This window comes from Galeopterus variegatus, unplaced genomic scaffold, assembly GCF_000696425.1.
Source record: "Galeopterus variegatus unplaced genomic scaffold, G_variegatus-3.0.2 Scaffold2854, whole genome shotgun sequence".
NCBI lineage: Eukaryota > Metazoa > Chordata > Mammalia > Dermoptera > Cynocephalidae > Galeopterus > Galeopterus variegatus.
In genome coordinates, this window is record NW_007728965.1 from 34,580 (window position 1) to 54,752 (window position 20,173).

General features: G+C 35.3%; 1 protein-coding gene across 2 annotated transcripts; it reads right to left on the reverse strand.

Moving 5' to 3' along the window:
- Window positions 1–4,774: 4,774 nt before the first annotated feature.
- Window positions 4,775–17,495, reverse strand: LOC103599117 (serine protease inhibitor Kazal-type 6). 2 transcript variants are annotated; one of them, XM_008583219.1, is made up of 5 exons: window positions 17,398–17,495; window positions 17,069–17,202; window positions 13,983–14,005; window positions 5,978–6,093; window positions 4,775–5,012 (listed from the first exon to the last, which is right to left on the reverse strand). In XM_008583219.1, exons 2-5 carry the CDS (start codon window positions 17,124–17,126, stop codon window positions 4,967–4,969), a joined length of 243 nt encoding a protein of 80 aa, XP_008581441.1. In that variant the 5' UTR covers window positions 17,127–17,202; window positions 17,398–17,495; the 3' UTR covers window positions 4,775–4,966. The 2 variants fall into 2 exon arrangements, with proteins under 2 accessions (XP_008581441.1, XP_008581439.1); XM_008583217.1 differs by lacking the exon at window positions 17,398–17,495 and adding an exon at window positions 8,298–8,372 and having other exon boundaries at window positions 4,837–5,012; window positions 17,069–17,199.
- Between the last annotated feature and the right edge of the window lie 2,678 nt (window positions 17,496–20,173).

The following is a 20,173-nucleotide window of genomic DNA, read 5'->3' on the forward strand; positions in this document are numbered from 1 at the left end:
GAAAGATTAAAATACTAAGAATAAATCTGATCAAGGACATGAAAGCTATCTACGTTAAAAACTGCAAATCAGTGCTGATGGAAACCAGAAAAGACATAAATACATGGAAAAAGACCCTCCATTCATGGATCGGAAGACCTAACATTGTTAAGCCTACAATGCTACCCAAAGTGATCACCAGTGATTCCCAGCAGGTACACAATTATGCTTTTGTATTTGCATTCTTTTAGTACACATATATTATTTAATCTAAAGATGAACTGTAGTGAGCTAAATAGGGTCATGCACGGGTTCCCTTTTCTTATTAGGTCTAAATCTTTTCAAACTTAAAGTGGGAAAGATCTGTTCTGCCTGTCTTTCCTTTAACTCAAACTGTAGAATTGAAATGAACCAACATTTTGAAAAGTCACAGATGCCATCTCTGGAAGAAAAAAGAAAGTCAGAGAAATACAAAAAAAGCGGTTCATAAGATTCCTACATCAGAAATAGTCAGCCCGTTTGAACTCAGGCCTTTTCATGCTAATACTGTGGCCCTATCACAAAGTTAACATAATAACTCACATGGTAAGGTACGTGTCACCCTCTGTACATATTTATTTGCTTAAGCCATTGTTGAATTATGAATACTTCTATTTCTGATATCCTCAAATATTTAGGACTAATTTCTCCAATTCAACATTTACATCAGAGTCACTTAAATTATTATGAGTATGTGATATATAGTTTAGGAATATGAGACTCATGTTAACTATCCTGAGTTTAAATTCAGTCTCTGCAACTCACCCACTATGTGATCGTGGACAAACTATTCAAATCTCTGTACTTCAGGCTCCTGTTTCATAAAAGTGGTGCTACAACTTCATAGTTATTGCTAAATATAAATGTGATATGTGTGCTATACTCAGTAAATCGGTCAGTTGACATTATTAATGAGGAGATACTTCAGTCTTTGTATTAGTTACTATTTTCTCTGGCTTTTTCTTCATGCTGTAACCCTTTTTGCTTTAGTGTGTGTCTGTAAGTGTGTGTGTGTGTGTGTGTGTGTGTATTTCACTTCAAGAAACCTACACATTGTCATAGACAGACAGGTCCCTAGGAACCCCCTTAACACAAGCTTAATCATTGACATATCTCATCATTTTTGTCATGAATTTACCTTCAAAAAACCAGTAAGAGAAGAAGGGTTGAGAAAGTCGTGACTTGGTGACAATTAGAGTGAGGTAATAAAAATGCCTGAGGACAGCTAATGGTTACAAGTTTGGTAAGATCCGCTTTTAACAACGTTCCCATTGTCATCTGAAGGCATAATGATAGAAATGGGTGCTCAGATCAAATAAACTATCTTTTTATGCTTTGAAGCAAGGAGTACAAACTGTACTTGAAACAGTGTGTTCTGTCCTGGACATTACAATAATGAGGGGCATAAACAGAATTGTGAATATCTTATCCTGTTGGCAGAGTCTGCATATTTTTTTCATTTTTAAAAACATTTTTATGCAAATTTTCAAACATACAGCAATGTTAAAAAAATTTTACAGAGGACACTTACAAACCTAGATTGTCCCATTAATATTTACAATACTGTTTTTTGAAAATTTATTTGTATGGTGTATATTTAAGGTGTACAACATGTTTTGATAAATACATACATAGTAAAATAATTACCACAGTTAAACAAATTTACATATTCATCACCTTCCATAATTACCTTTGTATGTGTGTGTTTATTATGAGCACTTAAAATCTATTCTCAGCAAATTTTTGATATATGATACAAAATTATTAACTATAGTTCTCATGCTAAACATTAGATTTCTAGATTTATTTATGCTACCTAAATGCAAATTTGTACCTTTTACCTACTTTACCCCATTTCCTCCTATCCTTGATCCTGGTAACCACCATTCTACTCTCCGTTTATATTTATTTTACTTTTTAAAAAAAGATTCCACATATATTATCACATATTTATTCATTTATCTATCCATTAATTCATCTTGGATGCAATTTAAAGTAAATTGCAGACATAAGTACTCTTCTCTAAAACTTCCCTGTGCATATCATCGTTAAGACTTCATTAAATGCTTATTCTCTATTTTTGATGTAAAATTTGTAAACCATGATATGCAAAAATCTTTAGTGTGTATTCACTGCATTTTGACAAATGTATAAATCTCTGTAATCCAAATCTCTATGTTTTGATTATTCATATTTTTATATGTGACTTGCTTCTTCTTTCTAAGAAATGTAAGACTTCTGGTTCTCTGTGATTTGTTTTTATATGTTTTCCTTTCATCCCCGAAGAATAGCTCAGAACTAGACAAGAGAGGGTATTCTGACAATTTTCAGATATGGCTCCTGAAATAAATGGTAGAATTAAGATGTAGATACGAGTAAGAGATTCGTATGAGGGATGAAGCGGAAGGCAGTGCAGCAGAAGAGGGAGTAAGAGGCGCTCCAGGCAGGACAGGGCAGAGTGAAAATAACCTCTTGTGTGGAGGACAGCGGACAGGAATCTGGCTGGGCTGGAGCAGGGCGTCCAACAAGAGAGGGAAGGAATTACTTTCAAAGATGCCCAGTGATTCTGTTACCAAAATAGTTGAAATGCGGAGTTCCAAAAGTGGTAAATAGAAAAAGTGGACACATCTGTATCTATCTATCTATATGTTTTTTTGTTTCTCTCTCTGTCTAGCTATCTATCTGTATCTATCTAGATATCTATCTATTTATATCTCTTTACTGATAGACAGTGAATAAGACAGAAACAAAAATATCCTGATCAGTGAAGACAGAGTAATAGTGAAACAGATGACAGCATAATAATAAAAGCTACTGATATTTTTAGCTCTTGTTACATACCAGAGTCTGTTTAAATACTTTACATGCATCATTTTCTTAATCTTCACCATAAAAAGAGGAGGTTGATACTATTATCCCTATTTTTCAGATGAAGGAATAATGATACAATGAAGTCAAAATGACTTGTCCAAAGTTACAGAGCTAATGACAGAGCCCTGATTCACATTCTGGTCCATGTAACTTGGTGACCCACTCTCTTATTATTGCTGTATCCAAATTATATATTATGTGATCATTTTTATCCTTCGAGGGGAGTAATCTTTAAGTATGGAACAGCGTGCTTATCTATTTTCCCAAGCATAACCTATTCCACCCTCTGGCTGCTTATCCAGATATCAGTTGGGTCCCCAGTCTGGTTACGTCCTCTTCCATTATACTCATATAAATAAAGTGGAATATCTATGTACATAAAATATAATTGAGATTTTAAAAATCAGAAATATAATCTTACTATTTATAGTTAAAAACCACATTTTATGCATCTGGGTAAAAGCCACAATCTTAAGCATAACTACAAAGTCGTTATTTGTGTTCATTCTTCCACGACCTTATCATCTAGTACTTGCCCATTGTTCACTCCTCTTCAGCCACCAATGCCTCCTCATTGTACCTTGAACAAATCAGACATGCCCCAGCCTTCAGGCCTGGGTTCCAGCTTCTTCTTTTGTTTTTCTCCAAGATTGTGCTTGGCCAATTCCCTCATCTCCAGGTCTTCAAAATAGGAACCACTCCAACCATCTGATTTAGTACTGCAATTAACTACCATCCCTCCCTGGGCATTTCTCCTCAATATTAACATATTCTTATAGCCTTTATCACCTTCTGCCTTACTCTGCCGTTTGCTGGTTTATTGTATTTTTGTTTTAGTTTATTTCTCCCTGCTGGATGTAAACTTCTTTAAGTGTTGTAGGATGGTTGGCTCTTCTCACCCCCATCTATCGCTGTATCCCAAGCACCTAGAACAGGGTCTACCACAGAGTAGGCACCTGGTAAACATTTGCTGCCGGGGTGAAGGTTGTTACATTGTAAATACATCTAGATATGTATTCTGCATGAGTTTCTCCAGGAAGATGCTATTTATAAAAACATGCTCTGCTACGTGAAAGTACTCCAAGGAAAAGTTCCCAAGACTTCCATTCAAATTGCTCAGAATAAGATATTTGTATACCCAACTTGTGGATATCCTTGTATATCCTCCATAGGACTGGGCCAGCTACATGAAGACTGAGCTGGTTATCAAAAGAGCTGTATTTGAACCTTCAGTCTTCTTCTAACTGGAGCTGTTTTCCTTAGCAAGTAACAAATTAAACTTTCTCTGGGCCTTAGGATTCCTAATGTTTCATTCAGTTCTCTCTTTCCACAATTAAGCTCAAAGTTGACTACATTGTTTAAATGTATATGTTTTTAGAGATTTTTGTATCTACTACTTATTGAATATTTACTATTATTGAATATTCATTATTAACTGTATATTTATTCACTTCTCTCTTTCTGGTAGGCCCTATGATGTTGCTGGGAAGTCAAATACTGTATGTCTCTAGATATCATATAGTTTAAAGCTGTCATTCCAGAGAGATGAGAGAACTATGGTTCATAGAAGACAGAGGTTTTGCTTTTACATAAAATACTTTTCCTGAAATTGGGAAGAACCAATATTATGTGCTCTAAATCTTAAATAACAGATATTTTTGAGATAATTGAAAGCATAACCTATGGTCATGTTTTCAAAATCCTTCGTTATCCACATGGAGATTCCAAGGACGAGAGAAGGAAAGGAATTTTTCCAGGATCCTAAAGTAACTGAATCGTAGATTTAGATCAGGAAAACAGGTTTCTTGATTAAAGTTTATGCCAGATTAATTATTCCATGTTGTGTCTGTATGTTTTCTTGATCTCAAAGTAAAAACACAATCAATGCTTCTGCAGAATTTTCTTTATTGACAAGCAAGTCAAGGGAAATAGACATATCCATTGAACTCCTCAAGACCCAGGCATAATGGAAGGTATATCTTTATAAATGTAAGGAATGCACTAGAGAAACGTAAAAGCAGAAGTGAGAAAAGAAGGACAACAGAGCTGGCAAGAAGCACGAAGCATGGGCTCTAAGTCAGCATTTTCCAGCATGCTTTAGGTTAATCTTCCCACCACTTTTCCTATAAAATAAAAAGACAAATATATGCTCAGTGCAATGTCATAAATATTCACCACAGAGGTTGGAAGCAGTTTTAACTATGGCATGGTCCATTTAGTCATTTGATTCTGTAGATATCCATGTCTATGATTCAGCAGAGGTTAAATAAATGCACTAAAAGGTGACATCTGGCTTAACTGTGAAAAGCATGACTCTTAAACAAATCTCATTGTTTTGACAAGCTTTAATTAGAACTTTTGGTGCCAGTTTCTCATTCTCTAATTGGCAAAGGTAGAAGTGATGGGAGCAATAATGGCAAAGAGACTAGAATGTCATAGTTCTATTTTAACGGAAGACGTAAGAAGTTGAACCACATATTCAGGCATTTGACACTATATAGCTGCCCACATATTTAGGCCCTGTAGGTAACATGCATTTTCACTCAAATTTCATCTTACCCACTGACGTCCTCCTGAGAAAAGTTTGTTATTAATTAGTTATGCTATACATAAGTGTATACGTGTGTTCATTATGTATTGATAATGATATTGACATTTTAAATTAAAAATAAATGAAAAAATTTAAAAAGTATCAAAATCATTAAAGGTAATAATTATTACGTATAATTTGCATGATTTTTTTTTTTTTAAAGATGACTGGTAAGGTGATCTTAATGCTTGACTTGGTGTTGTCAGCACCACGCTCTCCCAAGTGAGCCACGGGCCAGCCCCTAATTTGTATGATTTTTAAAAACTTCCTTAAGATGAATCAAAAGTAATAATAAGCAAGTAAAGCCATTATATTTTTAAATAATTTATTATGTAATTTTTAAAATTGCTTTTGACACATTTGTTTTCAACCCATTTGCCTGAAGCTTATTTCTTCAGTGTCTGAGTAGATATGTGTAGATACCTCAAGTAAAGCATCTTAGTCATATTCTGCAAGTTTGTGTTTGCAAGGGACAGGTTTGGTGAGTATGATACTTACACCACTGCCTTACAGAAGGCACATTTATTGCCGTATGTCTGGCCATCAGAGCCACAGTGGGGGTTAGATTCCCGAGTACAGTAGACCTTGGGGTCACGGAACTCACCACAGTCGATCTACCAAAGCAAGCACAGTGACATCAACATTAGTGCATTCTACCCAAGGGACTATTCCTCAGAACAGAAACTTTGGGCAGCAAACTTTAAAATCATGTATACATAGTTGTGACATAAAGCATCCTGAAATAGAAAATACCTCTCCTGATCTGCTTAAGTAGACTATATATGAAACATAACTCGGATTTTTTCTTTGAGACACAACTCATTACAGGACGTACATTATTATATTATTGCATTCAGGAGTGAATTAATGATGTTGTCAATTGCTATAGGTAAGACTTTTGACTCCAACATTAAATTGCTTCAATATTATTAAATTGCTTCAATATTATTAAATTGCTCCAATTTAATTAAATTGCTTTAAAAAAATTGTATTAATGTACACTAACAGCACTCCTTCTGCATTGCTATAAAAACATGGATGATCCTTGCAAGGGCCCCAGGACATTACCTGATGATTTGTTAGTTTTCTCTGTGGATGCAACATCATTTACTATCCTTTGAAAACAAAGTTATAATGTCTGTATATTAACTTACTCTATCTCAGAGCCTGTGTGTAGAATTTTAACTTTTGTGCTTACTATAATAATTTAGTAATGGCTGCCTAAGCTGCTGTGTTACAATGATTCTGAGGTTGCATTTAGTCTTATTGAGAACATACGTTATGACTGATTAATAATTATCATCATGGACTCAATAGGTTAAACTGAACCCCTTCAAATATCAGCTCTGTGGAATGAAGTGACATTTACACATAGATAGAGAAAATTTGCTTTATTCATGTTCTGGTTCCATTAAAATAATACTGCCTTATGTTTATCAATTGCTTCATAACGCTTAAACTACTTTCATATAGATGACCTCAGTAGAGCCTAGCAATAACCCTGAGAGGTATATTAAGCAATATCATCATATCAACCAGTTGACAGGTGAGAACACTGGTCTTCGGGAAAATTAAACAGCTTACTAATGCTTGAATATATTCCTTTTTATTGCTGATCCAGAATTTCCAACAATCTACTATGGTTGATTTCCAATACATCCTCACTGAGAGAATTAAAGACAAACTGTCACTATGTACCCTTAACCACACTTATAGTCAAGACATGTAGATTTCATTAAAATAGCTCATTAGGTCAAATGTACCACAGGAGGATAATATGTAATAAGATTGTACAATATTTGGGATTCATGCTAAATGAGTAGATTTTAGCTGCTCTTGCCACACACAAAAAAGAAAAAATTGGGTAACTATGTGAGTTGATGGTTATGTTTATTTGCTTTCCTGTAGTAACCTTTTTACTATCTCTATGTATCTCATAAAATCATGTTGTGTGCCTTAAGTAAACACAACAAGATTTATTATATAAAGGAGATTATTAGGAAAATGTATGAGCATTGGCAAAAGGAATCACTTATTTAAGATGTTAGCAAACCATTATGCATTGACAAAGTTTTCTGAAGGTTTCACGGGAAAATGTTCAGTGAAAGTGTCATACAGTTAGGTTAAAAATATTACCACATTATCAGGTTTAATGAGACTGAGACTATAGAACACACATTTATGCTGAAATTTGGCATCTTATACTATTGAGGTTGAGTAGTATGGTGCTTACCAGAGATCTTCTTAGGGCTTGGTTAAATAGAAGATTCCTGGGCTTTTTATAGTCCAACCTATGGCCCCAGTTTCCCCCACTGCACTGAAAGATAATTCCATCCTCTCATACTACTTCCGGAATGGTAATCTGTCCCTTAGGTCTCCAAATGGAAAAAACAGCTAAAAAAGTCCTGAAGACATGATAAGCCATGGGCACGTTTTTCTCGAAAGCTAATTTTGTATTTAAGTCATTAATTTACACATTTGCAGCAGTGTTTTGGGGTCAAGAAAGAGCTGTGAACTGCAGTATATCGTTGATATTCCATTTATTCCACAAACATCCAATAGGTAACTAATATCTGGAAGACACAGTGCTGGGTACTGATCATCCAGGGAGAAATCAGTGATAAATATTATCTCAATAACCTCACAGTCTTATCTGCACAAGGAGTGCAGAGAGAACATAGATAATTACAGCCTGATGCATGATAAATGCCACAGTCAGACAGGCACAGGTAATGTGGAAGCTGAGCAAAGACATCTCAATCAAAGGTATGTGTGTCTCTGCAGTCAGGACAGTGAGGAAAGGAAACAGGTCTCTTACTTGAGAGAAACGCCTCCTTAAGACACCTTTCCCTGGCAATCGGCTCTCCGATCTTGTGATCCAGCCTCTTTTGTCCTTTAGAAAGCAGATATGGAAGTAGCACTTGGGAAGGGGATTCACTTTGAGAGTTTCTAGATCCACCTCCCTCTCCAAACCCATTTATCCCCTTCCCTTGTCCCCTGAAAAAAGACTAAGAAGAAGAAAGTTTCAATAAATCAAATCAAATCAATCAACTGGCATATGAACAAACCTCCTAAGAATAGGTACATTCCTACTTTTAAACCGCAGTGGCTTTCAGTGATCCCTGAAGTAAGCTCATGGAGAATCATGTTGCAGACCTAGTTCTGCCATTGACTAGCTGTGTTATCTTGGACGAAGAACTCAACACCCGCCCCAATGTTCTTAACCAAGAAACAAACAAACAACACTTTCCATGCCTCATTCCCAGATTCCCAGGATTGTTGAAAAGATCAATGTGGTCATATAAGAGTTGCAGAGAGTCAGTGTGGAGTATTTGAAATAGTCCTGGATTACAAGTGCAGGAATTAAGCTTCTTACAATAGGTCTGTCCTAACGCTAGCTATGAAAAGCATCTGTAACTTACACAAAATGCTCAGTACCATAAGGTTAGAGGGTCCCTACAGCCCTTCAGTTTTGATGATCCAAGATTTAGCAGTGACTATTTTCAGTGAAATGGCTTAAATAAAGCTCTTTTGTCCTTAAGTGTTTGTTTGGGTGGGAGAAATAGCGACTTTTGCCCAAATCCTTTCTGGTTTACATCTAGAGAGGCCTCTTCACTGACTGTGCGAGAAATTTTAGCACAGTAGCTGGGGGCAGAAGAGGGCCACTCTCTGTGGTCCCCAGGGGTTTCAGATGGTGTGTGGTGTGGAATGCCTCTGAAGAGCCATCCAGAAGTCCCTTCTTTAAGGCAAAGAGCAAGGCAAAGCAATATCAGGGTTGGGACTAGAAAGAGACCACTGCTGTCACCACCTGAGGAGAAATAGACTAAGATTTCTAAGGGATATGCCTCTTTTTTCCCTCCATTTGCTCTCTTTCATATTTTTGTTTTGTACACCCTTACACAGAATCCAAACAACTGGCTTTTCAGTGAGAGTCAAAGCAAGTCTAAACTGGTGGTGATTGTAGGATTACCTTTTCTCCTTTAAATTTTCCTAAATGAAGCATTTAGGAAGCCCAGGAGAGCTGAAATCTTCCATGAATCCAATGAAAATGCCCCAATGCTGCTGTAATGTTGGAGGGTTGTCCTGTAGATAGAACTAGACTGACCTGGGTTTGAATTTTGCTTCTCCCACTTATTAGCTGCAGTACATTATGCAAACATGTCACTGCTTTGAGTTTAAATTTCTTCATATTTAACAGGCCATTGGTAATGCCTGTTTTCTAGGGATGTTGTAATGATTAATCCTGTAAAAATGCTTTGTAAAGTAAAGATTGCTATTATAAACACTAGCAATGTAAATTATTGTATCACAGTTTTTAAAAAATTTTACTTTGTTTTTTAATGTTGTTTAGATTGGCATTGTATTCAACAAGAAATTCCATTCATCTCCGTGGATAATTCAGCTACCAGAGGCTACTTCTAGGCACATGGTGCCAACATCCAGCAGCAGCCTGACCCCTTGTGGTTCTTCAAAGAACTGTACCTTCTAAAATATTATGAAATGGAGGGACACTTAGTACCCAGATTAGTCATCTTAGCTAATAGTGACAAGAAAATTATTTAACTTGGTTGGAGAATTGAGCATATTTGGCCATTAATTTAACTAAAGACTCAGTATCACTAATATTTTAATCTAGCATTTTAGGTCTACCAATAAATCCAATGAAAATTTGTAATCATGAACACACAGACCTAGGGTGTAGGATGGCATCTCTTCTTCCCTTTACTGGAAAAGACTACCTATGTGGTTAAATCATCTCCATTTTTTACCATACCAGTTTTCTTAACCCCTCCTTGCCATGGCTTTTCGTTCCCCTACTTTTACATCCCTTCTACTCCACTTAAACTGCTCTCAAAAATTATGCCTTTCAGGATATACCTTTTCGCTGTGTATAAAAAGTTCATGATTTCCTTATCATATGTGCAATTCTTTACCATTCTGGCCTGTTAAAAACTCTTTCTAGACTTTTGTAATATGTCAGTTCTCTGGTTCTCCAACTGTTTTTGTTTTTTTAACCTCTTTTATTGTGTTTTCTTTTTTCCTCCTGAGTATTAATTATGGTCATTTTCAAGATAGTTTTATATACTTGATTTTCTATAAGAACACATGTTCTCCCAGTTGATAGACATGAATCGCAGCCTTTTTTTCTTGAGTTTTCATCAGTAGTTCAAACTATTGAAGTATACGATACACAAGTCAATAATTTGATTCGTACTTCAGGCTCATTTATGTCCAAAATATAACTCTTTATCTTTCTTTCCAAACTAGTTTTGCATTCTAATTATTCCATTTTTTGTGGTAGTACCCTTCTTCAGATTCCCCAGCCTGCCCTCAGATTAAACATTGCCATTTCTTTTCTCTCATCAGTGTTACCTTTTGTACACTACTTCTTTGCCAATTGCACATTTACTGCCTTTCCCAGCCCTCCACATTTCTTGTCTGAACCAACACAAGTTCTGCTCTCTCTACCTCCTTTTCTTGTAACTTCAAATCCTTCCTACATGTAAAGGCAAGTTATTTTAAACTACTGTTTTCATCATATCCTTTGCTTAAGAAATGAGGATTGTAATCACTACCTTATATTTGTTTGGAAAATTATAATGCTCTCAGTTCTTTCATATGCACTGCACAATGGCTTTCTATTGATGATGAAAGATTGTGCAGAGCAGTGGAGAGCTCACTCCGACTGGAGTCAGGGATCCTGAGATATTGATTCCACAGCTGTACTGCTGTAGGGAGATTGAAGCCAACTGCAGCCTGCTGAAGAGAGCCAGGTTCTCTTTCTGAGGCTTCGGTTTCTGATATGTAGCTCAGTTGTAGATGCTGGATAACATATCCAAACTACGTTTAGATATTCTGTCAGTATCAAGCTATTTTGGAAAAATGAAGAGTCCCAAATTCATTTTAGTCATGGAGCATTGATTTACTAACTGTACTAAAATTCGCTAATCTGTATCTTAAAATGCAGACAAAAATAAACTTACTGATCCTGAAAGGTATTGTAACAGAATATGGTTGCCAATTATTGCTTTCAAGAGGCTTGTTCTATTAATTACAATCTAAACTAGTCACTTAAACAGATCTTTGAGGATGTGGTTCCCAAGTACAAAACCTGGTAGGAAAATAAAAAACATTAAAGGCAATGTAGTGAGTGATTCATAAAGCAAACTTTCTCCAGTTCTAAGAACTATCCTTATTCTAAGAATATGTCTTTCAAACATTTTGATGTTATACAGCAATTTATTTAATGAAATGTTAATGGTGGAAAATAGTAGCTTTATTTTACCATTATTATTACCATTGTTATTTAATGTACCTTCTTGGCAAATTAAAGAGTCAGCAGCATATTAGTCATTCACATTTACAGAGAAATTTTACTGTAATATGAATTCCAGAAGTCTGGGAACATGCTTTCTGTTTAGATTGAATACTCTTTTTGAAATAATGTGAGCTTTTTAAAAGACTATAATTTAGACTGCTAATTATAATCTGCCATAAGATGTTTCATCATGGAGAGAATTATTGGCATGAGAAAAGTGACTTGAGTGTTGGAGGAAATCTTACTTTCTTTTGTCTTGGCTGGATCAGACTGAGCAGGAATGCTCCTAACATTAGTTTCAGCTTCTTCCTAGCATGGAAACTCCCATCCTCCCTGTAGCTATGCAGAGAAGAAATGGCAGCCTTGATGCCATCTGAAAGGGTGTCACCCTCCCTTCTCTTGCAGGAAAATTTGAGTGGAAAAGAGACAGCAGTCTTGGAAGGATAGGCTTGGTTCATAATCATTCAGATATTTAGAGCAGAAAGGAGCTTTAGAGATCATTAAATCCAAATCTTCATCTTAGAGATGTGGAAAGAGAAGGGAAGAGACATTCTCCAAATTACACAGCAAGTAAGTATTTGAATTAGGACTCATCTATATTGTCTGACTCCAAAGCTGCTGCTTCCCAGTACAGCTTGCTTCTTCTTAACTGGAGAAAAGTGCTCAGATTTTATTATATATAAATGTCACTTGGATAATTATTTAGAATGCAGGTTCAAACCCCTACCTCTGTGATTATTATTTAATGTCTTATATGGTACCTGGGGATCTATATATTTAGTAAGCATTCTAGGTGATCCTGAAGCAAGCAGATGATTAGACTTTGGCCCATCTAAAGGAAAAGAATCAGTAAATAGTAAATTTTAAATGAACTTAAGAAAACATTATTTAAAATATGGGAAATCGAGGCCCCCTAAATGACTTGCACGTTCATGAGAAAACTGGAGTTAAATTCCGTATCTCTTAAATCTGTGTGTAAAGGTCTTATTATATAGTTTAACTACCTGATGGGATATGAAATGTGTTGGCTGGATCTATGTCTTTCCCTGTGTGTTTGTTTTTATATTTAGTGTAGTCTGTGCTACCATATTTATTTAAACATAAAGAGTCTATTTTAAGATGTACAATTTTATATGCCAACAGCAACACACATGTGTGCATGTGTTAGACATACACACAAGCGCATGCACATACACAAACACACAGGCAGTTAATTGTAAGGCATCATTAATTGAAAGATGTATCTAATTTATGAGGTGCTAAAATTGGTGTGGCGGGGGAAATCCTATGCAACATAGTGGGTATATCAGGGTTGGAAAATATTTTTCAACGTTTGTGCCACCTCCAATCAGTTGGGAGTAGTGTCTGGAAATTTTGATTCTAATGGTTTTTGGGCACACACAAGCTAAGCAGGAACAAGTGCCAGGATCAAGTAAAAAATCTCAGTATGGACACAGCAGCAGAATTGGCAGAGCCAATAGCACTTATTTGTGTCACCTTTTGATAGGTAGAACCAGAAAAATAGAAAGAAGTTGGTGAATTAATTTGGTATAAAAAGTCCAACAATGAAAGTAATTTGTGCGCATTTCAATTTCTAAAACCAAACTGTATTCAAGTTAGAGTGAACCAGTCTTTGTATCCTCACTACAGAACATTATGTAAGTTTTCTGTCTATTTTCAGGTCTTATTTCTAAAAAACAAATAATAATTTTTGTTCTAACTCCTTCAGAGACTGTTAATTACTAATTAATAATGAATCAATATATAACCATTTACAGTTTGCCAAACTTTTTCACAAAGTTTATGTAATTTAAATGTAATTGCAATTCTATGAAGGGAATAATATTCATTTTCTATAATTGTGGAAATTGCAGCTCAAAGAAGCTGAGTAACTTGCCCAAGATTGCACAGTGAAATCAGTGATAGAACATGGTATCTCAAATCCATCCTATTTTTATTTATTTTCTACTCTGACAAAATGTGAGAATGTGTTTAGGCTTTTTTAAATTGAAATGGTTTACTCATGAAAGATTGTAGTTAAAAAATAATTATTTTACCTGATTTCTTCTTTTGGCCTGTCTGCTCATTGTTTTTGCTCTTTTACCAAGGACAAAACTCTCTTTGGCCAGGGAAAACTAGCCAAGCACCACAAGGTAGGAAGAATATATAAAAATAGGCACTGACCTGTTCTCCTTGACTGAAGACACCTGAAAAAAAAAGCACAAAATCCAAACACTGTAATTTATGAACATACGAAAAGTGAGATTTGCAAAATTAAAAAATGCCCAAAACCTGTTCCTGGTTCTTGGCCATCTCCAGAAGTCATGGCATGTTGTTTCATTTTTATACCTGCTCAGTTCTTAGGGAGGTGATGTAAGGACATGGACCATAAGGGGACAACATTTGTTAGAGGTTACAGTGAGTGAGAGAAAATGGTTTAAGGATCTAGAAATTAATGTTACAATCCTAGCCCAGTTGCTATGTTACTATGAAAAGGACGTTCTCATCTCCGGTCTCACTTTGGAAAAGTTGGAGTGAAAAGTCTCTAACATTCACATTCCAAGGTTCAGTCCATGCAGTTCTTCCCAAATGCCTTTGTTACAGGCACTTGAGGAAGGGATTGATTTGCTGTTTGTTCTATGAGCTCAGAATTTCTCATCTACCCTCTATACTTAACTTTTAAGACTTGGCCCACATATAGACTGGTGAGAACCAGTGCGCTGTCTTTTCTGTGACTCATTCTCTTTTCACATCCCTCTATATTCCTAAAATACAAAAAGGTCCATGTATACTGTCTTATTGCTGTCCCTTTTTTCCTCCTACTATGTATATGTGTGATTTTTGATTGTGACTAATTAGCTCAGTGGTTTAAAATACTAAAATGATTAAAATCCTAGGTTCAATCCTGGTATGGGCTGCTGAGTTTTGATCTGTGGCCATTTCTGTGGAAATCCTAATACAGCAACCCCTCTCACATGTAAGCGCATGGCCACCCCAACAAGACAGAGTGTGAATTAGTGCAATCCATCTCAAATGCTGGCCAGCCCCGTGGGATGACAACTGTAAATTCCTCAAAGTGTAATCTCTATGCATGGGAATAAGGAGATAGCAAGGCTTTTATTTATTTTTTTTAAAAGATGACCGGTAAGGGGATCTTAACCCTTGACTTGGTGTTGTCAGCACCATGCTCACCCAGTGAGCAACCGGCCATCCCTATATGGGATCCGAACCCGTGGCCTTGGTGTTATCAGCACCGCACTCTCCCGAGTGAGCCACAGGCCGGCCCAAGGCTTTTAAATTTGAAGGAAGGTTACTGATCATTTTCAGCAGTTATTATCAACCTTATGGATTCATAAGGTGCAGTGTTGGTGGTTATTAAAAATACAGATTCTTAGGGCAATTGCTTGAAAATTCTATCATATAAGACCAGATGGAGCTTGGGAGTCTATACTTTTGAAAACACTCTCAGTGATTCTTATAGCCAAGGAAAATTCATTATTATACTTTTCAGCCAACTCTCCACTGTAGAAATCTGTGATCCAAAAAGTAGGGATTTGCTCAATGTCTCATATGTAGAAATGGCAAGGCAGAAAAGGGGTTAATATCACAATGGCTGAGTCCAATCTAGTACTCTCTTCATTACACTTTAGTTATGGCAGCAATAATATTAGCAGACATTTTTTGAACACTTTCTATGGACCATCCACTATGTTAAACACTTTACATGCATTTTCTCACTTAACTCCTCATATAGAGATAGCTTTTACATATCCCCACTTTGCCCATAGGGAGAATGAGGCTCAGAAGAGTCACACAGCTATAAACTGGAAATGCCAGAACTAAAATTTGTTCCTCTCTATTTCAACATTAAGGCTCTTAGGCACTATGTCCTCCCAAATACTATCTACTATGTCTATGAAGCACCCAAGCTTTGGTAAATTAAGTGTATTAGTCAACCAGATCTTGTTAAAGATCAGTTCATCTTTGTAAAAAGAAGTAATAAAAGGATAGCAATCAATTTCTGAGACTATCTTTACTGCTAAATTTTAATATAGTCAGATCTATTTTTTTTCTGCCACTTCAGCAATTGATTGAACCACCCATTAAAGTTATTTGGCTTTAGTAGTCCATAATATCACAGGAATCCTTATCCATTTTTTTCCACATTTTTAAGTATATTTGTTTATATAAATATGACCAGCTACAGAGAACAATAGCTTTTCTATCAGCAAAATCTCATTGAAAATTTGTTTTTACATGCTTAGCCATTTAAATTCTTTGATAGTAGCAAAATTCATCATCTCTTGTCCCAGAAAATGATATATCAGACATGGAAGATCCCAGGGCTCAATCTTATTTCTAGCATTTTACAAATGAGGGAATATCTCAGATAACTGAGATATTTCTCCAGTTGACACAGGCTATTAGTGAAAGAGATGGGAACAGGTCTTGGATCTAGTGACTCTAGCGTGTGTTTTGCCCACTACAACACGATAGAGTAGAACAATAAGAAAGAACCAACTATAATGGCCCCGTTCATTCAGATGAAAAACATCTATGATGAAAACATCACCTTGAAATATAATTGTCTTTTGAACCATCTTAGTTGATAGGATATATGACTATTGCTCATTAAAGTGGCCAAAGATATTTCCCTGCTTGAAGAATTGTTTAGTTCACCAGCAACATGTTTCTGCTTACTAAAGCTCAATGACTTCTTTTCAAGAATTTCCTCATTGAGTTTCCTTTTTTCCCCTTGTTTGAATTTCAATTATTTGAGTCCCTTTGTAATAATAACTAAGGACAGGAAAGTTTCCCTCTATCTCAGAAAGTCAAGCTAATATTTAGTGCATTTATCCACCCTCCAGACTAGTTCTATGGAGCAAACATCAACTGTGATGGCTACAAGAGCTGGATTCAGATTCCAAATTCTATTTACTAGTTGCAAGTCTTTTGGCAATTTCCTTAACTTCTCTATACCACAGTTTCTTATCTGTACAGTAGGGATACAACTACCTTGCTATTGTTATTAGGGATGATACATAAAAGCCCTTAGTGCATGCCTAGAATATAGCATATGCTCAACCATGACAGTCGTTCTCATCACTATTACCATCATTATTTTCATTATCATAATCACCATCATTATGATGATCTCTCAGAATTGGTCTTTAGTACCAAAATTTTTAGAATTTTGAAATATGGTGGACAACTACTCTTATCTTCAGTTCAGTATAAATATGGGATCTTAATGTTAATTAAAAACTCACCTGAGAAAAAGCAGAAAAGAGCCAGAGAGAGGAACAGAAAGACACCTGATATTTTCATGGTGCCAGTTAGCTCACTCAGAGTAAGGATGCTTTGCCCAGCTCAGGTTCTCTGTCAAGACACTTCCCAGAAAGCACTAAAACACACACTCAGACGTATATATAGACATGATAGAGGGAGTTGGGATCTCCACCTTCTTTATAAAATCACATTCTAAAGCCATATGCAGTCCTATACACTTTAGGCATTTATTAGGACCTGTCAGCAACTTAAAGAAATGCTTCATACTTCCCATTAGTCTTCAAAATTAGAATAATTATGTGAGTCGCACCTTAGATCCTATTAATAGGATGTTATTTTCTACCAGCAGCCTACATTTTCCTAACAACCAATACATCCTCCCTGTTCTTCTCTCTAAGGTTTCACTACATTAAAGGGATGATTCACTGGTTGAGTTGCACCTGATCTCTATGTCTCTTTCAGACAGGTCCTACATGTCTGGTCCAGATGAGTAACCACAGGGGAATGGAATCTTGGGTGTAACTTGGATTTTCAGAGTCTAGATCATCCAAGGTGTACCTAAAGAAGACAAATATCCTACATTGTAACAGAACTGCACCAGAACAAGTGTTTTCTGGGCAGGAATCATCTTATTAATTTTTAAATCATTATTGCAGCCAAATGCCAGTGATTTTCAATTTTTGAGTCAAAATGAACAGAGGGCTTAATTTATTGTTTTCAATTTGTAAAAAAAAAAAAAAATCATTGCTAAAAAAGTTGCTAAGTGAATATTTGAAATGACTAATATCCCTTTATTCTGCAAAGTAAAAAAAGGTATTCATAATAATAAGCTTAAAGTTTTAACTCCTTGGAAATATACTTTTTATATAACTTAAATGAATCTCATTAACTATCATGGTGAATTTAATTGCAAGATAGATGGAACAATGAGATGCCACATCTTTCTTTGGGGAAACAAAAATATAAAGAATGGTTATTCTTTATAATGAAAAAGTCTGTCACAATCCATAAACTGCTATTTAAAATATCATGAAGAAAAATATAACAAGTTAAAATATGGGAACAATTATGCAAAAATGTGTTCAATTTGAAACACAAGGGATTAATGCAATCTATGTATAAATAAGCCAGAAGTTATACAAATGAAGAATTGGTTTCCTTTTAAAGTAGTCACTTTGAGAAAATGTATACACAGTTCAGACATCATTCCCTTTATCTCAGGACATTTGTTTACTTTTTAGAAATTACCTATTTTTAGAAATTTTAATTTTATTCATCTCAGTATTTAGGATGAATTTTATGTCTTTCAAAATGGCAAATATATTTTATTGAATTTGATAATCAGACAGAATATTACTGTTTTGGTCAAAATTAAGTGACTATGACAAAAATAATTGTTTTCTTTTAATTCCTTCTTTGGCAATTTTTTAAAAGACCTGAACTTACAGGGTAGGGGAAAGAACTTGGATAGGAGAGAGAGAAAAGGCACAGAGAGGAGGAAATGTACAAGGGGACTTCAAAGAGTTCATGGAAATATTTGTATTATCTTTCAATTCCATTTTTTCACAAACTTTTTGAAGTACCCCATATGTGTTCGTCAAAGGTTAAAAAAATTTTTATTCAAAGATGGTGTGATATACACACACATACATACACAATCTTAAAATCCTTTACAAAAAGTTGTAGGTAATATGTTAGGCATTAAAAGTTTCAATGATGATAATGAAAAATCTTAAAAACTATATTTAAATTTTTTAAAATATATTTTATGGGAAGAGGAGTCAGGATATTTTTTAAAAAAACAGAATAAATGGGAAATTTCTTTTTAAAAAGCTATGAAATTTTAAACTAACAATTGCACAATTCTACTTGTTATAATCTTTAATTTTTTTCTCATTAAGTGAGACAATATTAAGAGCAGTTCTTGGAAACTAAGACACTACATAGGCTTAGTTTTAGGTACTGCTGCTCCACTCTTCCAATGTCTCCTCCTTTCCTCTGTCGCCTTCTCTTTTTCCTTCTCCTCCTGTGACCAGAATAGGGTCAGTCTAAACATATCTCATGTCCAAAACTTTCAACAGTTCAAAAGCATCAACAAATAAGGAAAAACAATGTTAACAGCAGTAGTTGGTCATGTTCCACCATACAATTCATGGTGGCCTTTCAAAAATATCTGTTTAAACTTCTTCCCCTCTCCCAAAGTTTCATTTTTTCATAGTTGCTTCTCATACCTTGCTCTAAACTCTCAAAATCACTGTTCACTCAAATGTTACTCTCTCCTTATGTTCCAGTTTTTTCTTCTTTGCCTCCTTCCAACCTTCGTGAGTTCTTTTTCAATAGGTGTTTTTGGTAGAATGATTCTTATGCAGAATGATTCCGTCCTCTTTTTCTGAATGTATTAAATTCTGTATCTTCAGCACTTACCCTACCCACCAAAACAAAGCATGAAAGCACAAATTAAGTATTAGCTCTGGATAGGCATGGGGAGAAAATATTATATCATAAGTATATATATTTTAAGAAATCTGGTGCTTTGAATAATCACTTTTGTTAGGTTTCTGGGCTATGTGAAAGTTTTTGGTTTTCTTTTCATTTTTTAAATACAACTGAAAGGAAAAGGTAAGACACATTCTCTGGGAATCACTTCATTAGCTCCTTAAATAAGAAGTTAAGATAATAGAAGGTTATAAAAAATTTACAGGCAATTGTTCACAGATTGTGTAATTCTAGGCTTTTGGCTACAGAGTAAGTAGAAGACAGAAGTTGGAATTTTATTTTCTGTAGCGTCCTGAAAAGAAAATAAAGAAAGCCTTAAGAATCTTAACAATTAAGGATAAGAAAATTTCAATATATTGTATCATCAAAAGAAGGATAGAAAGAAAAAAAGAAAAAAGAAAGAAGGAAAGGAAGAAAGAAAGGGAAAGGAGTGTGGGAGAAGGCAGTAGAAGGTAAGGCTCATATACAGACACAGTAGAATGCAGTCCCAACATGCATGTAGTTGACTTCCAAAATTTACCTATACATACTTTCTTTCACGTAAAGACAAACACCCTGCAAATGATATTTTCCATGCACAATTTATTATA